At 40.7% G+C, this 18,773-nt stretch overlaps 1 protein-coding gene across 4 annotated transcripts in view; it reads left to right on the forward strand.

Moving 5' to 3' along the window:
• Positions 1 to 18,773, forward strand: part of TGFBR3 (transforming growth factor beta receptor 3) — a 125,382-nt gene that overhangs the window by 38,964 nt on the left and 67,645 nt on the right. For all 4 annotated transcript variants that reach the window (XM_030032390.2, XM_030032393.1, XM_030032392.1 and 1 more), the window contains exon 3: positions 12,461 to 12,645. In XM_030032390.2, coding sequence (XP_029888250.1) covers positions 12,461 to 12,645 — 185 coding nt within the window. The remainder of the gene's footprint in view (positions 1 to 12,460; positions 12,646 to 18,773) is intronic.

Genomic DNA, 18,773 nt, shown 5'->3' on the forward strand with positions numbered 1-18,773 from the left:
AAAGGGCAAGGACTTAATAAGCATTCCTCAGCACTGGGGCCAGCCTGGTGTTTCCTCCTCTCCTTTAGGCACAGAGCCTTGAACAATTTTGGGCACAGGGTCCTTCCTAGTTAAAAACAAACCTGATAATAAAATTCACAAGTCTGAAGAGGAAAGCTGTAGCAGGGCATATTCCAGAATTGATTTCCTTGCTGATCTTACAACAGAGGCTGAGCAGAGTTGGTTAACTGAGTGGAGAGGGGCTGGGGAAGAGTGCAGTAGTGTTTTGCCTTTTTTCCTTCCTTTTTTTTGTATAATTTTTTTATTTTACATTTTTCAAGATGAGACTGAAAATTTAAGTGTTTTGAGGAGGAAAATTTTATTTTGCTTAAGCACTGGACACGGATCAGTTTTCAAGGTTTGTGCAGTGAGACATTTAGTGATAGTGAACTCATCCTTAAAGGGTCAGTTACAGGAATTCAGCCTTCAGTTGAACTTGTAATCTTGTTATTTTTAATTAGGAAAGGGCTGGTACTCTTTCAGTTATGGAGCCATCTTCCCCCAAGAGGGTTTCCTTCCCTTTAGCTTTTGCTGCTTTTGAGGTCCACTGCATTTGATGGGACTGAGGCAAGCAGTTGCCAGCTGCCGCAGCTGGAGGCCTGTGTAACAGAGTGACATTTCTTCACTTTACGAAGGGGCCTGTCCACTGAGGGGCATTTTCAAACCATTTGCAGCTGAGGAGGTGGGAAAGGTAGCCCCAGCGCATCCCGGTCTGGCTGGCAGCATGCGAATCGCATGTTTCAAAGCTGCCACTCTTGTTCCAACTCTGCAGCCAGCGGCATGTTTATCCGATCTTCCTGACACTTGGCACTGAGCAGATGTTCCCTTTTTTAGTATAAAGTGATGTTCCTGATGTGCTAGCTGAGATTAGGGAGGGGAAGGCTTATAAAGTTTCATGCTTGAGTGAAGCACCTATATGTCAGCACAGAAGGGCTTCTGACAGGCAAAACCAGGCAGGGCGGGGGGGGGGGGGGAGAACCACCAAAACCCCAAACCAAAAAGCCCTCTCCATCTGCTTTTCACTGAATGCCTGGTGTTGCAAGCAGGGTCCACGTGCTTCAGTACTGGCCAAAGATTAGAGGCGGTGACTGCTAGCCTGTTCTTCAGATGGATTAGACACGAATGGCAAGTCTCCCATGTGCCCCCAGGGGTAGCGGTGAAGTTAAAGCTGAAGATGACAGCACGCAAGTTGCTGTTGAGCTGAAAGCTGCACTGTCTGGTACTCTGCATCTCTATCAAGAAGAAGGTATCTTTGAAAGGAAATCATCTCTCTCTCCAGATGTGCATACATCCATATGCACCAACATCCAGAATTCATTATTTCCTCTCTGAAGATCGAAAAATGACCTGCCAATAATCTAATTGACAGATAAAAGCAAGACATCTTATTGAAAGAAGAGCCCTTTGTATGTAGGTGTAGTGAATGACAAGCACTGGTGAAGCTGAGCGGACTTCATAGGAACTGTTTAATGGAATAATAAGGGTTGAATAGAAAAGAAAACAAATTACAGGGAAGTTTAGGAGAGTTGTGGAAAGGAGTGCATAGAGAAAAGGCACAGACAGAGCCCCAGTGTGTCTATGTATGTGAAGAAAAGGAAGCAATTTGGGCCCAAATAAAAGAAATCAAATAAAAAGGAAAACTTTGGCTGTGCTTTTATTTTGGAGCTTGGATGACCTATCAAAAATGATGCTAATGTTATGAATTAAAGGAAAATCTGTTAATGGTTTGTAGAAGTCTGTAATACTGTAATCATTTAGAAATGTTTGTTGAGTGTCTAATAGTTTCAGTAACAGCAATTATAAAATTTTCTAAGTTGGAAGAGTAGCTATCAACTCTGTGGTTGGTATGCACCCTGAATCAGTTAACACGAGGCACCTTTAATCTCTCCTGATCTCCTTGAGGTTGCTCTCATTAGCCATCAGATAAGACTTTGGATATAAACTCTTTTCACTAGCTGGTAATGTCCCTTGGACAGCCAATATAGCACCACGTATTTTTGGGCAAAAGATGGCTGTGTATGTAGCTCCAAATGGAAGTCAGTGGGGATCAAACATGTGACAACTACTTGTGTTTCTGAAAAACTGCCATAGGATTTTTTTATTTTTAAATCATTCTGAACTAAACTTTAAGAAAGAAAAAACAAAACAAAACAAACCCCACAAATGCCAAACAAACAACAACAAAATCCACCTAAACCAAAAATCCTACCCCTGCCCCCAGTCTAGTGAATATGTTCTATAATCTTACTGTGTATTTTGGTACCTTTATGTATACTTATTGATGCTGTCTGAGATGGATGCCAACACTTCCTGTGTTGGTTTGAAAATCATTAGAACTTTTATCAGCACTTTTGAGACTACCCGTGGGTATACAAAGAACTGAAGTATATATTTGCAATTTAAATAGGTAACATTTTGCTGAGAGAGACTCAGAAGACTTGTTTTCTTAGATAAGCATAGACTGCTGAGGTCTGATCTATGTTTACACGTGTGCTTTTGTGCATGCTCTTTGATGATGCATGAATTCCTGTGTGGCTGATCGTGAAAGTAAGTATGGTTCTCTTTCTTCGCCTCCTGAAACTGATTTTATGAAGTCTGGAATTTCCTTCTCTGTCATCTTTAATTTACTCATTTTCAGGAATACAGTAACAGCAGTAGTGTGGGTAGGATGGTTTGAGGAGTTTCAATACCGATTTATTAAAAATACAATGGTTTTGAAACCTGGTTTAGTTATTTTTGCTCTAAGCAGGCATTTAATTTTTATAGGCTTTTTTTTTTTCCCCTTTTGGCCCCAATACAGAGCTCTCATGTAAACCAAGCAGAATGCTTCCTGTCGTTGTCTGAAAAGTGCACTTCCATTCATTGTTTCTGTGCAACTTCCTATCCTTTCTATGGTAAAGAGGGATAAATCTGAGACAATTTATGGGCTATCTCTGGGGAAAAGAGACTTTCACAACAAGAAGTTTGAATGCTGTTTGGAATAATGAATAAGGAATGTTAGAAATAGTTTGTGTTTGTTCATTTCTTCCTCTTTGTACAATGACAGTGCTGAAGACTACTTCATCCATTAATAGCAATGAAAACTGAATGCTACATTTGGTTCTTCCATTAAGGATGTTAAGGCACAATGATTACTTGCATTTTAGGTACTGCTTGTTATCTGAAATAATTCTGTATCTTTTACAGTCTTGATACAAATTTGTGATGAAAGTCAGGCATTTCTGAAATACAGCTGTGTCTTCGAGGGGAAAGCCCTCAGTCTGAGTAATGCTGGCCACTATTTAAAAAAGGATAGATGCTCCATGGAACCTGAGATTTATGCAAGATGATCACCTACATTTGAATTTTAGACCGGTTGCTGGAAACTTGTCTGTTTTCTACTACTTGAGGATAACAATGGGAAAAACTCAGCAAACCTTTCTGAAACATTGGTGGACTACTTTGTTTTCAGTTCTTTGGCATGGAAAACAGAAGTTGTGCTTTCTGGGTTTATTTAAATGGAAGTCAACACATTCATGCTGTTCTGTTTATACAGATTGAAAAGATGCTTTTATGTTAGTGGAGTGTTTTCCAAATACTTGCTTGGGAGAAGGGATAGGGGGAGAGAGAGCGCATGTATGGATGACTGTGCTTGTTTAGGCATGGAAAAATACTAGAGTTGAGTTCCTGTAAGAGGCGTTTTGCTGCAAACCTCAAGAGAAGGTAGGGCTCTGACAGTACTTCTGGTCAGAAAGAAGTACAGCAGAGGTTACATAAAGACTTCTTTGTATTCCAGGTACAGATGTTTGTTTTCTGAGATTATGCCTCATGCGTAGCAATGTCTTAAAATTGTGCTCAGTGGATGTTAAACCGAACAGGTTTTTCATTCATTGCCTTTTCTGTTTAATTAGCTTAATAGGTGTATAAACAAGACAGCTGGAGTTTCTTTTGTTAAACAAGATACTGACTGATTGACATTGCCTAGCTTTGCCTTGCTTGCTCAGGTATTGAAATGAGTTTTGCTACATAGTGAATGAATTTGACTGTCATTTACATTTTTTCATAAAATAGATAGTTTAGGTATAATTCATCATTTCTAAGTATCAGTACATTGCCACAGAAGTTGAGTTTTATTTGATGGTTAGCTTTTCCAATTGAAATTGCATCAATTTTACGTCCTGGTAAGGACAAAACATTAATAGAAGCTTATTTTTAAGAAAGTGGAAGAAAGAATTTCTGCTTTCAAGAAGTAATTTGAATTTTTTCCCGCATGCAAAAATATGTGAGAGCTCTGCAGGCAGCACTTGAGGTTAGATCATCTCTGCTAAACAGATGAGAGGAACCTCATGCTTTTACCAGTGGCTAGGAGCAATGGGAATGGATATTTTGCAACACATCCTCCGGAGAGGCATAAAAGATTATTTTGCTTAGAAGGAGAAACCAGCATCAGGAGTTTGTACCAAACATAACAGCAACCCCAAAACAGTATGGGGCATGTCATCTGTAGGTCTGAATGACTCCCAGTGGGCAGGCAGAAGATGCTAGATAGACTTTACTATGCATAACAGAAATGTCTAGAAAGACTGCAGAAAATAGAGAATCAAAATGCATGGCAGATTAAATGTAATCCAATATATTGAAACATCTTGAATAGTTTGGCCCATACGTGCAATAAGTCTGGGCAGAGTTGATGGTAGTGGAATGGGGATTAATTGGGGGTTGATAGTTGAGGATTGAGAGCACATAGAGCAAGGGTCTGACTGCACGTAGCGTTAACAGTAGAAACCAGCGTAAAGGTGAAGTATGTAGGTTAATGCATAGTTTCAGAGGACGGTGTTTTTTTTTTCCTTGGAGAAAGGGGGAAGGAGCAGGGATGGTGTAAAGAAGTGGAGTTGCTGAAGATTAGTGGGCTTTGAGCACTGGAATGGGGAACCTCTGCTGTGTTTTTGCATAAGCACATGTTTCTAGTTAGTACAGCTTGTATGTTTTAACTCCTTCTACAACCAAATCTTGCCATCTGTACTGAATATTTATTGAGGATCTATTTTTCTTCTCAGTTTAAGTTTTATAGCTCACTCATTTCAAATAGATATATGTGGAGTCTGAGATTCTGGGTGTTTTGTTTGTTTGGTTTGGTTTTTCAAAATGGGCAAAATCAGTCCATGTTCGTGAATCTTTTCCCCTGTAATTTTAAACCTCTCCCCCTTGCCCCTATGGTAATTCAGTCAAAAGTAGTTCCACCATGAAAAATACTCTTTTCTTGCTGACAAGAAGCCTGTGCTAGATGTGGTGGTAAAAGAACTCCCTGAAAACTGAGGATATGAAGGGAAACTTACCCAGCCCTGGCATAGGACAGCTATGCTGTGTTTGTGTTTTCAGTCCAGTGCCTCTGTCTCCTTTTTTTCATAGGGGTCCCCCCTCCCCCGCCCTTGATTTTCTGTGCATATCGTTTTCTCATGGACTTTTTTGCTCCTTCTGTCCATTTCTGCTGAAGCCCTAAAATGCATTCAAGGGCTTTCATAAAATTTTAGTTAATTTCAGTCCTGTTCTGGTTACAGTTCCCAAGGGTGCTGCTCTTCCTTCTGCTCAAGTAGAACCTACTCTAGATTCATTGATAGCGGGCAGTGGTTACGGTGCAGTGATTGAGCAAAATCTCATCAGAGTTATTCAACAAATGTAGAAAATGTGAGAATTTAAGTAGTTTTAAAATACTTTTCTTGGGGAATTCCTAGTTTATGTAAATAGCCTTTTTGAAGGGAGATACCTGCTGCGTTTCAATGCAGTCCATAGTTGCATGAGGAGAGGCTTGTAAGACCTAATATGTAGTAGCAACAGTAAAATAAGTATGTAAGTAAGTGTTGGGACATACTATAAAAATGCCACTTTTTTTCCAATGTCGGGTAAATGCATAAAAGTGACAAAGAGGAGAGAATGTCCAAATTAGAATGGAATTTATTTAATACTGTAAGCTTATTTATTTTTTCTCATGCCCCAGGCCTCTAAAATATCAAAGTTTTATTGCAATATTGAGCATGTCCTATTGTAACTGCTAGTTTTTTGAAACTTAAATTACTAGGTACACAGTGTAAATAAAAACTAACTTCAAAAACCCACCCCACACTTTAAATTTTATTTCTTAAAGTATCCAGCAATTGCTTTTTTGTGTCAGAACAAATCTACAACCTTTGTTACTCCCATGCATTTCTGACTATGTACTAAGGCAGAAAAGTGATGCTGAAATACACTAAAATTTTGTGTGTCATTGCATTTCCTCCTCCTCCTTACCAAAGTCATGATAGATGAGCGGCAGTATCATTCTGTGTTACATGTGCTGTGTTTCGTCAGAGTTGGAACTGCTGCCATGAGCTGTATAGAACAAGAAAACCATAACGGTCTCCTCCCCTCCCCAGCCAAACAGTCTGGAAGACACAAAAATAAATCAGCAGTAGATTTATACAAATAGAAAATGCTTTGGACAGTAATCTTCTACTTTAGTCTTCCTATTGGCCAGTGTGAAGGTCCAATGTACAAATATTCCTTTCAATATCTTGCTTCTCTCCCCTGCATCTTTATGGTGGTCACACTTACTCAGAGAGGAAAATTGCATAATCCTGGAAGAGTCTTGGATGGTCCAACTCCTTGTTTGTGATCATGGTGGAAATGCTTCTCCTTTTCCATGAGGAGAAACGCTGCAGTTTCCTCTATGCCACTGCCTCTCGTCACAAAGCAGCTGTGGTATTTCCTACCATCTCTTCTTGTCTTTTCCATCTCAGGACTTAATGCTGCTTGCCAGAATTGACTGATTCTGAGCAGGGATGTCTTATTCAAGTGCTTGCTTAGGAGTGTGAAGCTGTTTTTCATGGTCATCTGTAGTAAAAGCTGCTTTTTTTATTAATGGTGGACGTTGTCCATAATCCTCTACACCATTTGAATCACCAGGAATTTGGCTTCCCAGGTGGTCTTCTGTGAAGGGGTGTACAGGAAGGAATTTAGTAGTTGTTGTTACAGAGCCACCCCTACTAAATAAGTAGTAATGACTTATATTTTCTCATTGAGTGACAGGCATCACTTCTCTCTATAGATTCTTACTTGCCTCAATCCTTGAGTATAATTTTTTGGTATAAATGCTTCCCCCAGTGAGAAACCCTTTATGAGAAGAAGGTTGTGTAGGTGGTAACAATTAGTCCATGTGGAACAGTGGCCCTTTGCCCATGCATTTGTATCTTTAGAAATGAGTGGCGAAGGTTATAGAAAGAAGTTATTATTAAGTCTGCTCAAGTGCTCCGCAGTGAATCTTAAGCTTTTCAGTTCAAGAGAAAATGGCTTCCCCTCCTCTTGTTTTTACAGAAAAACTTCTGTTGTCATTCAGAAGTAGGTTTGAGGATCCTGTCTCTTTTCTTCCTTCTTGTTCCAGTCATCGTTGTCACTAGCTGATGTAAAAAAATGCCCTTAAACTAACCTTCTCCAAAAGAAATTTTGTGAAAGTCTGTCATTTGGGCATACTGAAATCTCTGCTGGGATAGTTAGCCTCCTCTAAGACTTGCTTTTCAGCGTATAAATTGATGAATTCTAGCAGGATCTGCAGTAATTTATATTACTTTGTACATGACAGCACAGAGATCCCTGGTGTTCCTCGAGTCTGGATTTTGAATTTTTTGTCTTTATGTATAATGACTAGATTTGTGTTATTCCCTCATTCAAAAATCAATTAGAATAATTCTGTCCTTCTTCTAAGGAGTGTTATATCCCATTGGTGTGGCTTGTGTCCTCTGGCGTGGTGTATGGGAACCATGCTAACGTGCTGTGGAGCCCCCAGCACAGAGTCACGCAATTTGCAGGAGCTGGTCGCACTTTTCAGCTGACAACACTGTAGAAATCTCCACAGAGATACAACAGAAAGTATATTAGCCTTTACTATTTGAATAAAATTCATCACAGTTATGAGTTGGTCTTGGGTTGTTGTATTATCCCCTTTAGTGTCTTACTCCCATTTCTGCTACTTTCTTACAGCAGAACACATGTTACTCATTAGTAGCATGGATGATATGGGAAACAAGAATGTTGAAATTGTATTGAATATGTTCCAGATGTTAGTATCAAACAAGGTTGGGTCTGCATTAAGATTCCCTTTAAAATATTCTTATTAATTGGAAGTGGAAAATAATTCAATACTAAACGATTCTCTAGAATTTTAAGTTGACTAAACATTTGCCATCGTAAAACACATATGTAATAAGCTGTTCTTATAAAACTGCCTAACCTGCTTTCCATCTTCAAAAGGCTTTGCAGGCATTAAGCAACTAAAATTTGATTGTGGTAAGAGCCAGGATTTGCTAACAAGGTTAAATGGATACATGCTCCAAAATTAAACAAAAGCCCAAGGATGGCTGTGCATGCACACTTATATTCTCAGCAGAGAAGGGACTAAAGGCTTGTAGCTGCACTAGCATTTAGAAACTGGAAGATACTTTTGACTCTTTAAGTGCCAGTTTGATGGGGATGAGATGCAAGAGAGGATCTGTATGTGTTTGGAGCTGATGAGGCAATATTGATGCGTTAATTGGATAAACTGGCCCTTAAGCAGTGATGATAGTGAATTTTGGCAGGATGTCGGTGTCGCTGATGTAGGTGAGGTCAGCAGGAACGGGGTGTGGGGCTGGAGTGGGAAGCTGGCAGAGCCTGATCCTGGTGTTAGTGTAGGGCAGAGCAGCAGAACAGTAAAGCCCAGGCAGGATGAGGCTGCAGTCTCATATTGGCTTTCAAATACAAGCAGGTGGTGTGGAGGTGATTAACAATCAGATTAGTAGTGTCATAGAAAGGGCTTTCTGTTTGTTTTTTTCAGAGGGGTAAGTATGCATCTTGTAGGATTTAAACTACCTCGGGGAAGTAACTAGCTTTCCAGTCAGAGGAAGGCGGCAGGAAGGAAGGAAGATAAGCAGGAGGGGGCTGTGAGGGAGCCAAGAAGGGCGAGAGCAGCTGATTTGGGAAGAGGAGAGCTCTTGCTGCTCCCACTGGAGTGACAGTGCCTCAGAGTGGCACCTACCTGTCTTCGACTGGGACAGATCTGCAGGTGCAGTAGGAAGTGCTGGAGAGAAATGCTGTTAATGAATGTTTAGCGAATAGCTCAGGCAGCACTGGGGTATGTGCAGTGTAAGAATAGACTAATATACAGCATAAATGGGGAGAAGGTGGCAGAAAGAACTGTCTTGTGCCATGTATAGGCTGAGCATCAGTGGACTTTGTGATCTAGAAGTAAGTTTTCCTTTTGCTTGGCACTACCTCCAGGCATGCAAGCATATACTGGGCATGGCACTACACCCAGTTTAGTGGTCAGGCAAATACGTGAATTTCAGTGCATGAAGATTGCTGTTTGGTACTGCCAGCACATTCAAGAGAAATAATGTTCATGAGAGTCTTGAGTTCCTAGGAAGGGTAGTATGGGCCAGGGACATAGCTACACAGGCACCTGTGCGAAACTTGGCAAAAATGCAACATCTGGAGTAACCTCTCTGTTATTTACCCCACCATCATTCCTTGTATGTGGGCAGTCTTAATTTGGTGGAGCCAGCCTCCAGTAGATACTCTGATCTTCGGTTCAAATTTCAAGGGCTTTCTCTTGGTCACTCATGAGGCTGGTCTGAAAGCAACTCTACCAAATGCAGTAACTCCTCCAAAACATCGGTTTCTTATGCTGAGTGGCTTAGAGCAACGCTGTGCACCCCTTCCTTCAAAACAGAGCTGACAGAAGTGGCGTGCCCCAGGCTGGCGGGGTACGAGCCAGCGCGCGTCTGGATGCCACGCAGCTGGACTGGTGTAGGAGTGGGCCTACGCCAGTAAGCCCTGCTTAAGACTGGTGCAGCCGCGTGGGCTCACCGCCATCAGTGACGGGGTTTCTGCAGGAGACCTGGCCTGCGTCCAGCCGGGACGGAGCGCAGGCAGAGCGGGCGTGCCTCAGTCTGCCCTTCGCTGTGCAGATAAGCTCAGCTGCACACGGTTATCCAGGATGCGAACTTCTGCTCCCTCCGGGAGTATTTCCATCTTCGACGTCGAGCTGAACAGAGGGCCTTCAAAGAAGGGCTTTCTTAATGTGCACTTGAGGTGCCAGCAAGGGAGGCAGTTAGAGACAGCTTGAATGTACCAGTCACTGTCGTCTTCATGTGGATGAGTCCTTGTGAGGGGAAAATCTAGACGTCTTCTCCTCTAATGTAGCAAATTGGTACAGAATAAAGACCAGATGAAGGCTGGAGGGGAGGATTGGTAGATGTACTGCATGGAAATAGGTGTTCACAGGGGAATCCATCTGCTGAGAGGGAGGTATTAGCTCTTTCCCCTGAACCCCGGCTAAGGAAAGCACACGTTTTTGTCAGCTACTCCATTTCTGTATTGTTCCGAGTCTTGCACCTTGTTCTTCATGTGTGTGTTGTGATAGAAGCATCTTAACAAATGTCAACTCCATTCTGGTCTGCAAGAAACAATTCAGTGAACAAGCGCTTCTTGGCTCTCAGTTTGTTCCCCAGCCCAAGAAATGCTTGTGGAGTTTAGAAATGCTTTTTGTGCAGGTTGTGTAATGCGGTCTGCTGCAGGACTTACACATCAGTGGTTGGGCTAATTGATTAGTAGTAGGTTCTCTGATCTGGACTTGTACATCAGGAAAATGAGGCCTCTCTGCTGGTTGTGTTATTGTTACAAATCCTAAATATTTCTTCAACCATTACAAAGGGCAACTTTTTCATAGGTTTTTCTTGGGCGTGTTTTTTGAGTATCATTGCTTGGACTGGTTCCATTTTGTATGTATATTCTTAAAAAGGAATTAAAAAAAACCCCAAATAAACCCCAAATCCTCCAAGCTGGTGGTCAGTACTACTATCAAGCTCCTTATACAGAGAGAAGAAAGTTTGTTTATCCTCTGTACCCCAAGCACAGGCATGTGTAATTTATGCCTTGAGCATTGCCTTTAACAAATATTCCTGTTCAGTGGGAGCTGGCAGGATATGTACTATGCTCCGGTGGGTTTCAGGAACGGCACCTTTGGCAGGACAAGGCACTCATGGCCCGAGGCACTGCGGAAATCTCCCTGTGCTCAGGGGCTTTGCTTTTTCCAGATAAAGTCTGTTTTAAGATGGAGACTCTGACTCCTAAATGGCCAGCTGCTAACTGTATCTTGAGTGAACTGTCTTTTTAACCAGCAAAGTGTAGGTCAGTGTTAATATAATTAAACATATGTGTACACCAATGTCAAATGATCTCTAGTGCTAAAATAGCTGGATGTAGACTCACAAAACCAGGCAGAGCTCTGCCATTTGATCAGTTGAGGATTTTCTTTCATTTTGAACTTTTTTCGAAAGAAGCATTTTACTTCAATTGCAGATGTACATTATCTAGGAAAAAAAAAAATCATAATCATGCCTCTAGCTTATATTCTCTTTTATGCCTTGCAGCCTCTGAACTGACTGGTTCATGTGAGTCTCATTCTTATCTGAGTGGCTTTGGTGCAAATTAGGGGTTAAGTCAATTAGGTTCTCCTGTGACCTTCTGAATCAAAACCATACTGTATCTGTTACTGTCAGGAGTGGGTTTGAGCCATTTTTGAAAAGCAGGGCTGCTTTTCATAAATATTTGTCTTGCTTTAGTTTCCTGAGATATAGTTTAAATGTAAACTGCTCCGTATGTTTCGGCTTTTTTGCTATCTTGCTATATCACATCACACTGTCTCATGTCCTGTATAAGAATATGGCACTACATCATGCTGTGGTGATTATTTGAAAGGGTGTACACTCTGTTTTGGACTAGATATCTGTTATCAGTGTAGATAATTGCTGTCAGACACAAAATAGACTTAGTAAACAAACATTTCATTTTATCATGTGACAGTTGCCTGCTGTTTTGTACAATGTATTTGAACAACGTTCGCTATAAATCAGCACTGCTTCAAAAGCAACAAATCCAACTCACCCAAATCCTTCCTCATGTAATTACCTTTATACTAGAGATTAACTTTTCATTGTTTTATATACATGATAGCATTTTTCAATGTTTGGAGATAACAGTGTTTGACAGAAACAAATGATTCACATCTAAGACAAACCAATTCCTCCTACCACTATCACTGCTTTGTTTTTTCTCCTTTGGGGGTTTTTTTTTGGCTTTTTTTTCCTCTTTTATCCTTGGTTTCCTCCCTGGTAAAGACAAGACTACCTTCAATTTTGGAATTCATACTTTAAATTTAGACTTTCAGAGAGAAATGAACCAAGGAGTTAGCATATTCAGGAGAACTTAAAAGGGCAATGGAAATAAATGTCTTCATTTGATGGACAATGAACATGAAACCTCTGCTTGTGTTCCCGTGGGTTTTGTGACCAAAAGGATGATCGTTATTTGGCAGGTGCAATCTATGTATTGCTTTTTTTCTCCAAATGATGTGCATCTGTTTCTTCCTCTGCAGGTCCTGTGCCTAGGAGTGAATGTGTCTTACTGCCTGTTAACAATTCGCACCCAGTCCATGCCTTATTGGAGAGTTTTACAGTCTTATCTGGCTGTGCAAGCCGAGGCACAACAGGCCTGCCTCAAGAGGTGCACGTCCTCAATCTCAGAAATCCCGAGGAGGGTCTTGGCCATCATGAAAGAGAGGTAAAGGGGAAATTACTTTTCATCCAAAACCCTGGCTACAAGTGTGTCTGCAAATGGGATCGTTCTACATTAATTTGCTGAGTAAAGTTATTTCTGAATTGTGACCAGAAAGACTACAAAGCAGCATGCGCAATTTGCATGGATACTGTCCACCTATGCTTTGCATGTCATATTAGTAAACCACTTCCATACCCAGCCACTCTCTCCACCACCTTTCACAACCATGAAGAATACTTAAAAAAGGTGGCGGGTTGGGCAAAGGAAATAAGAAACAGATTTAGATCTACAACAGGCCTTTACAGAATTGGCTGTCTTCAAAAGCAGATCGTTTACCTAAATGTGTTGTAAATTAACATGAATACCTTTGGATCCCTGCCATGACCACTATAAACAAATATTTAAGTTCAGCTTCTTTTACCCCTGTAATACATCCTTAATGCTTCATTGAGGGGGGACTGCTGTACAGAAAGCAAGTGTTGCTGACTATGGTAGTGCTTAAGTACAGTCCAATTACTTATTTATGTATGTTGCACTCGGAGAGGCACTGGCAAGAACTTTAGCTGCTCTGAAAGCAACAGCACAAGAAGAAAATTTTTGATGTTAAGTTGTGCAGTACTGTTGTTTACTCTCAAAACACATCAAAACAGAGTGCAGAATTGAAAAGAAAACATTGCATGCCATGACAGCTGAGCTTCATAGTTCGTGTTCTTACAGTATTACACACACAAATCCTTAGTACTGTGTCTTGTGAGAGCAACATGCATGTACACAATTAGCAGAATTTGTAATGAGAGAACAAAGATGATGATCTAGCAGGCGGAAGCTTAGAAAAAGAGGGTCTAAATCTGTGCTGAAAGAACTTTTAAGTGGAGTCTTTTATGGTGATTTAAATAAAGGCAGATACTCTTGGCCATAATCAAAGTCTTTCCACTGACTTCAATAGCAGCCTTGTTGGGTTTGTGGTATGTTCAGCTCAATGTGTATTGTATGCATCCGTGAGACTTCAGCTGTTGTATTCATTTTCTGTATATATGCTGTCTGAAATGTCTAGTGTATGATGAAAAAGTTATTTACTATTTTTTCAGTAGATATCTCATTGGCTGCCCTTAATCAAAAATGTCAGGTCATCTTCAGTGCAGTTGTCACGAAATGCACAGAGAAATTACACTTTTTTTGGGGGGGGGGGGGGCTGGTTATGAGGAACAGAGATTTTTATATTTGTTTTGGTTTGGGTTTTTTGTTTTTTTAAAGCCTTTCTTAGTTTGCTAGACACTGAGTTATCAGCCTGATGAGTGCACTGTGAATGCCTGAAAAAAGTGTAGGTACGATCAGTTCTCTGGGCATGAAAACCAAATTGTAGTTGGAATCTTTTTTTTTTTTTTTTTTTTTTTTTTTTTGTAACATAGTTTCTTATGAAAACTAAACAGCCTTATATGATTCTGCTATGAATTTGTCAGTGCCTCTCTCATTACCCAGGAACCTTTAAATCCATTGGCAAGTCATAGACAAATTTGGTACGAGAGGTAGATCTCACAAGGTAATCCCAAATTTTGTTGAAAACGGGTAGAAGAGTGCCCTTGCTGTGGGGACATGGTATAGTGGAAACTTGCAACTGCTTAGTTATTAAAAGGTGCCTGGGGATGGGATGAAGCAGGCTACAGCTGGAGCTTGTACCTCCCGAGAGACCAGAATGAATCAACTGCAAAGCGCATATTTGCATAAAACCAAATTTCCCTCTGGTTCAATGCTCCTAGCACTACTTGCATAACAGTGCAGTTTCTGCAGTTGTGTGCACACACAACGTGATCTAGAGTCACGCATGCACAAGGTTGCAGGCTGTGCCACTGCTGTCTAATTTTCTTGACAGAACGATAGAAGATTTAAATATTTGGCTTTGAATAAAAATAGTTGCTGTCTAGCAGAAAGAGGCTGCTTGTGCCTCCTCTAATGTGCTTATGGTAAGAAAACAGTTTGCCCCAAGCTGTCTTTTCTGTGTACTTGTGTGGTATACAAAAGTGTAGGGCACAGAATATATTTCACAATTTGTAGCCCTTAGCCTCCTTCTTCCATCTCCCAACCAGTTTCCAGTCACAGCCCTTGGAGATGGCTGCTCTAAAAATGCACAGGAAGCTGGAGCAAGGCTTGCTGGCGACAGTGTTGAGCAAAAGAGTGTAAACAACTTGGAAAGATCAGATTTTACTTATAGGATCAGACTCGGAAAACAGAGCAAATGTTATCTTTTCCATTATTGTAAAAAACAACTCCAAGTGGCCTTTTGTCTTAAAGTAGAATGTACCCATCACCTCAAGTTACATTAGTCTGATTTACCAGCTGAGGTATTTCCTGTTGCCTGCAAATGCTGATAGCAAAGGTAGAGATCTGTTTGTCATGCAGCATTTCCAGTATACTCCAGGATAAAACCAGTATTTTTTTTTGACAGTACATTAGTTGGATTCAGCAGCATTGAAAGTATGTTTTAAAATAAGTCACGCATTCATTCGGAGGTTGGCTGAAGTTCTGATAACACAGAATGCAAGATCTGAAAATCTTTAAGTGAAGGCTTGCTTTGGGGGAGGAGGTCAGGTTTTGTTTTGTTTTCAACCTGCCCTGTGCTAGATGCTGCTAAATTACACATTCCTTACTTGCTGGGAGGAGTGTAAACTTCCCCCAGCAAATTCCTTGGAGGGCTCATGCATTAAACATACTCGTGCAGTTATCCTGGTTCTCATAAATATGCAACATACATGTATGCATTAGTTTAACTCACTTTGACACTTGTGTAGAATATACAGACAACAAGTGTTTGCAGATTTAAACGTAGCAGGGGGAGGGCATGGCAGGGGCATGTGTTCCTCCTGTAACACATGCAGGCTTTTGTAAAGATTAGTAAAGTTCAGGTGCTTTTTCTTCCCTGTAAACTGGAAAAGAAAATAAAAGGTGGACTGGAAATGTATGGGATTATGTATTCTGAACAAACTTTGCAAAACTAAGTCAGTAACTTAGCGCTTTCCTGTTCAGGCTGAAATCTGGTAGATATAACGTCATATTGTGAAATGCTGTAATCATATCTGTGATTTTCAAGGAATTTGTATTTACTTCGTTAATCCCTGTTGGGGTGACATCTCGTGTTGAGACTGTGAAGACACTTTCTTCAAGTAAGAACAAAAGTTCCAATCTTTTTCAAGTATTTCTTAGAAATGTCTTTTATCACAATTCATATTGGCCATGCTTTATCATAGGAAATAGAATACGGGTGCATGTAATAGTCACAAGTGTTTATATTGAACTTGGCATGAAAAATGCAAGCCTTTTTTGTTTGTTTTATTTGATCAAATATTCCTGGGGAAGTGAGTGAATGTGTGCTTTTCTGTACTGATCTGGGTCTCAGCTGAAAGCCAGGAACTACTGAACTCTTACAATAAGTTTTTCTTCAGTTTTGGGTATCTTCACTGCTTCAGTTTCCCAGTTTTTTAGAAAGGAGATAGTCGTTTTCTCATGGAGCTGCTTGTTCTCTTAACAGAAAGAATTGTTTGTGGGGGCACTTGGAAGCTCTAGAGATTTGCACCAGAAAAATGTGTATACAAAAATGTAAAAATTATTTTAAGATGAAAGTCACTCCTTAGGTATATTATCAAGTCCTAAATTAACGGAGGATTCTTTTATTATAGCTGTCAGATGAATTTCCCTGAGCTGCTTCAGGCATGCAGCCACAATTGAAATAGTTAAAGGGGGAGCAGGGGCATATAAAATTAATCTCATGTGAATACATGGAATCAGAGTTCCTGGCAATGGATTCACTATTGTTTTCATTGACATCCTCATCCTCAATAGCTTTAAGATGTTATGCCTGATACAAATGTTTAACACGTTATGTGAAATGAAGGCAGGAAAATCAAGGACTCATCTTTATTTTTATAATTTTGAGTAATGTCACTGAGGCTGTAATAATGTGACAGACTTTTTCCCCACTATTTAGTCAGTGTTACTTGGCAAAAAATTCATAATAAAAAATATTTTCCTTTGAGAGCAAACCTGATATTAAAATGCCTGTTAGTTTGGAGCAGACTAATTGTAATAGCCAGGTACTTACTAGTGATGTATCTTGGGTTCCTGAGCTGACCCACTTAAAAGTCATAAAATGATGGGCAATAAGTCCAATATTTAGGTACTTTCTGAAGAGATACTCTAAGTTGTAAAAATGGGACAGGAAGAGACTCTGAAACAGTCACCTGATAATGTATTTCTACATCCTGACCTTTGAAGTGCATCCTGAATTCAGGATAATTCTTCTATGTCACAATGTTTTTCTATTTTAGGACTATGAAGATCTGGACAATAAGGGTGATGAAAACCTGGTTCATTTTGCCTATTTTTCTACATATTTACTGTATTTTCCGGTGTGTTCATTTTAACTGTTTTCAGACGTTTAACACCACAACAGCCTTACCCAAGGCTATGTCGGGGAAAAATGTTTTCTTTCATGCTCAGGCATCCAGAGATCTGGGGACAGCCTTGAGATTCAGCTGTGATAAAGGGGCCGCTTTCCTGGCGTGGCTTAAACATACTGACCTGCAGCACCAGAGCCATGGTCAGAGAGGACCTGGAGGTCTTGTGCTGACAGCAGGCAGGAAAGGAGTTCAAGGTTTGTTACTTGATGGCTGGAGTTAGTGAGTTTTTTGTTACCTAGTCATTTGTTTGATTCCTTTTTGTTTATTTCTTCCTCTAAAAGTGCATTTGTTTAAAAAAAGTTTCCATTTAGTACCAGTCAAATGTCCACTTAAGCTGTTTTCTGAGACTTCAGGATCTCATGTACAGTAAAAATAAGGTCAGCTTCTTTTTCTACTGTGGCTTTGTAGTGCTGAGCTCTCGGTGTCAGCTTGACCAGCTGCTCTAAAACTGACAAGACAGGCTAGTTTGTTTTGAATTTTTGAAGCACCCTGCAGCTTGAGTTTAATAGTCCAAATTAAAGTAATTAGATCATTATCCTATGCAGTCCTAAACTCATACTAAAATCAGAGGGTCAAGAATAAAGAGTTTGTTACTTCTGTGATATTAAAGTTTTGAGTAAGACCACAGACTTCACTAACATTAATATTGGATATGTGCACTGCCTGATCACTTGGCTGTACAAATTTGATGTTTCTGGTGAGCTGACCGGAATATGTGGTGCAGAATTAGGCTGGGAAATAAGGACATGTTGCTTGGTTTGCCAGGCTGCATTGCATCTGCCCTCTGCTTGTTTACTGTGGTACAGTGGGAAGCCTACGCTCCTGCACATGGGTATGTTTGGTACTTCTGGTAGGCCAAAGGCCTTTGCTTTGAAGAAAAAGAGTTGCTGCTTTAGAAGCTTTCAAGGATAAAAGAAAGCACCGTGCCTGTGCCTCTGCCAAGACACAGACCAGATCTGAACATTGTGAGGGTATTTTGCTGTTCTCGCCTCTCCACTTTCTGACCACCTTTGCTTGGCAGCAGACTTAAGTGTGGCAATGCAAGTATACGCAGGGTTTTTGAACCAGGAGTGGCATGAACTACCTATAGTGAGATGGCCTGAGAGAAGAGTGGTGCAGGTGGCTATGTTGCTGCCCAGTCTGTCTGGGGATGAAGGAGAAGAGATGGAAGTAGTGGAGGTGCTTTGTCTTTCTGGGGTTGGAGAAGTCTGAGGTGAGACTTCAGATGAGAGAACAGGTAACTTGATGGCAAAGGATCTCATTCCAAATGTGAGAAGGTAAACCCTAAAAAGAAGACTGCAGCGTGGGAGAGATTTGATAAAAGTCCGGGCTGATCTCATCCAGCTTCATGAGTCAACCAACAAGAGAGTGTCTTTCAAGAAAGATTGTCACTTGGAGTCTGACACCCTAAGTTATGTAGCCATCCAGTTCAGTATTGGGAGTTGACAGACTCCGGAGTAGTTTGGGAAGTGACTTCTGCGGTTTGGGAAGTTCTTGCCCCGTGCTTCCTGCGCTTGACTTTGCAGTTTTGCTGTGACATGTACGCTACGCTTTGCTCACACCAGTTTCCCCAGCTGTCAGGGTTTTAGTGGGGCTGTAGATCTTTCCTCTTCCTACATTACCAAGAAGCGGTATTTACTTTTGTACTGCATGTTTTTGTGGGCCACTGTGAACATTTTA

This window comes from Aquila chrysaetos, chromosome 12 (genome assembly GCF_900496995.4).
Source record: "Aquila chrysaetos chrysaetos chromosome 12, bAquChr1.4, whole genome shotgun sequence".
NCBI classification, from domain to species: domain Eukaryota; kingdom Metazoa; phylum Chordata; class Aves; order Accipitriformes; family Accipitridae; genus Aquila; species Aquila chrysaetos.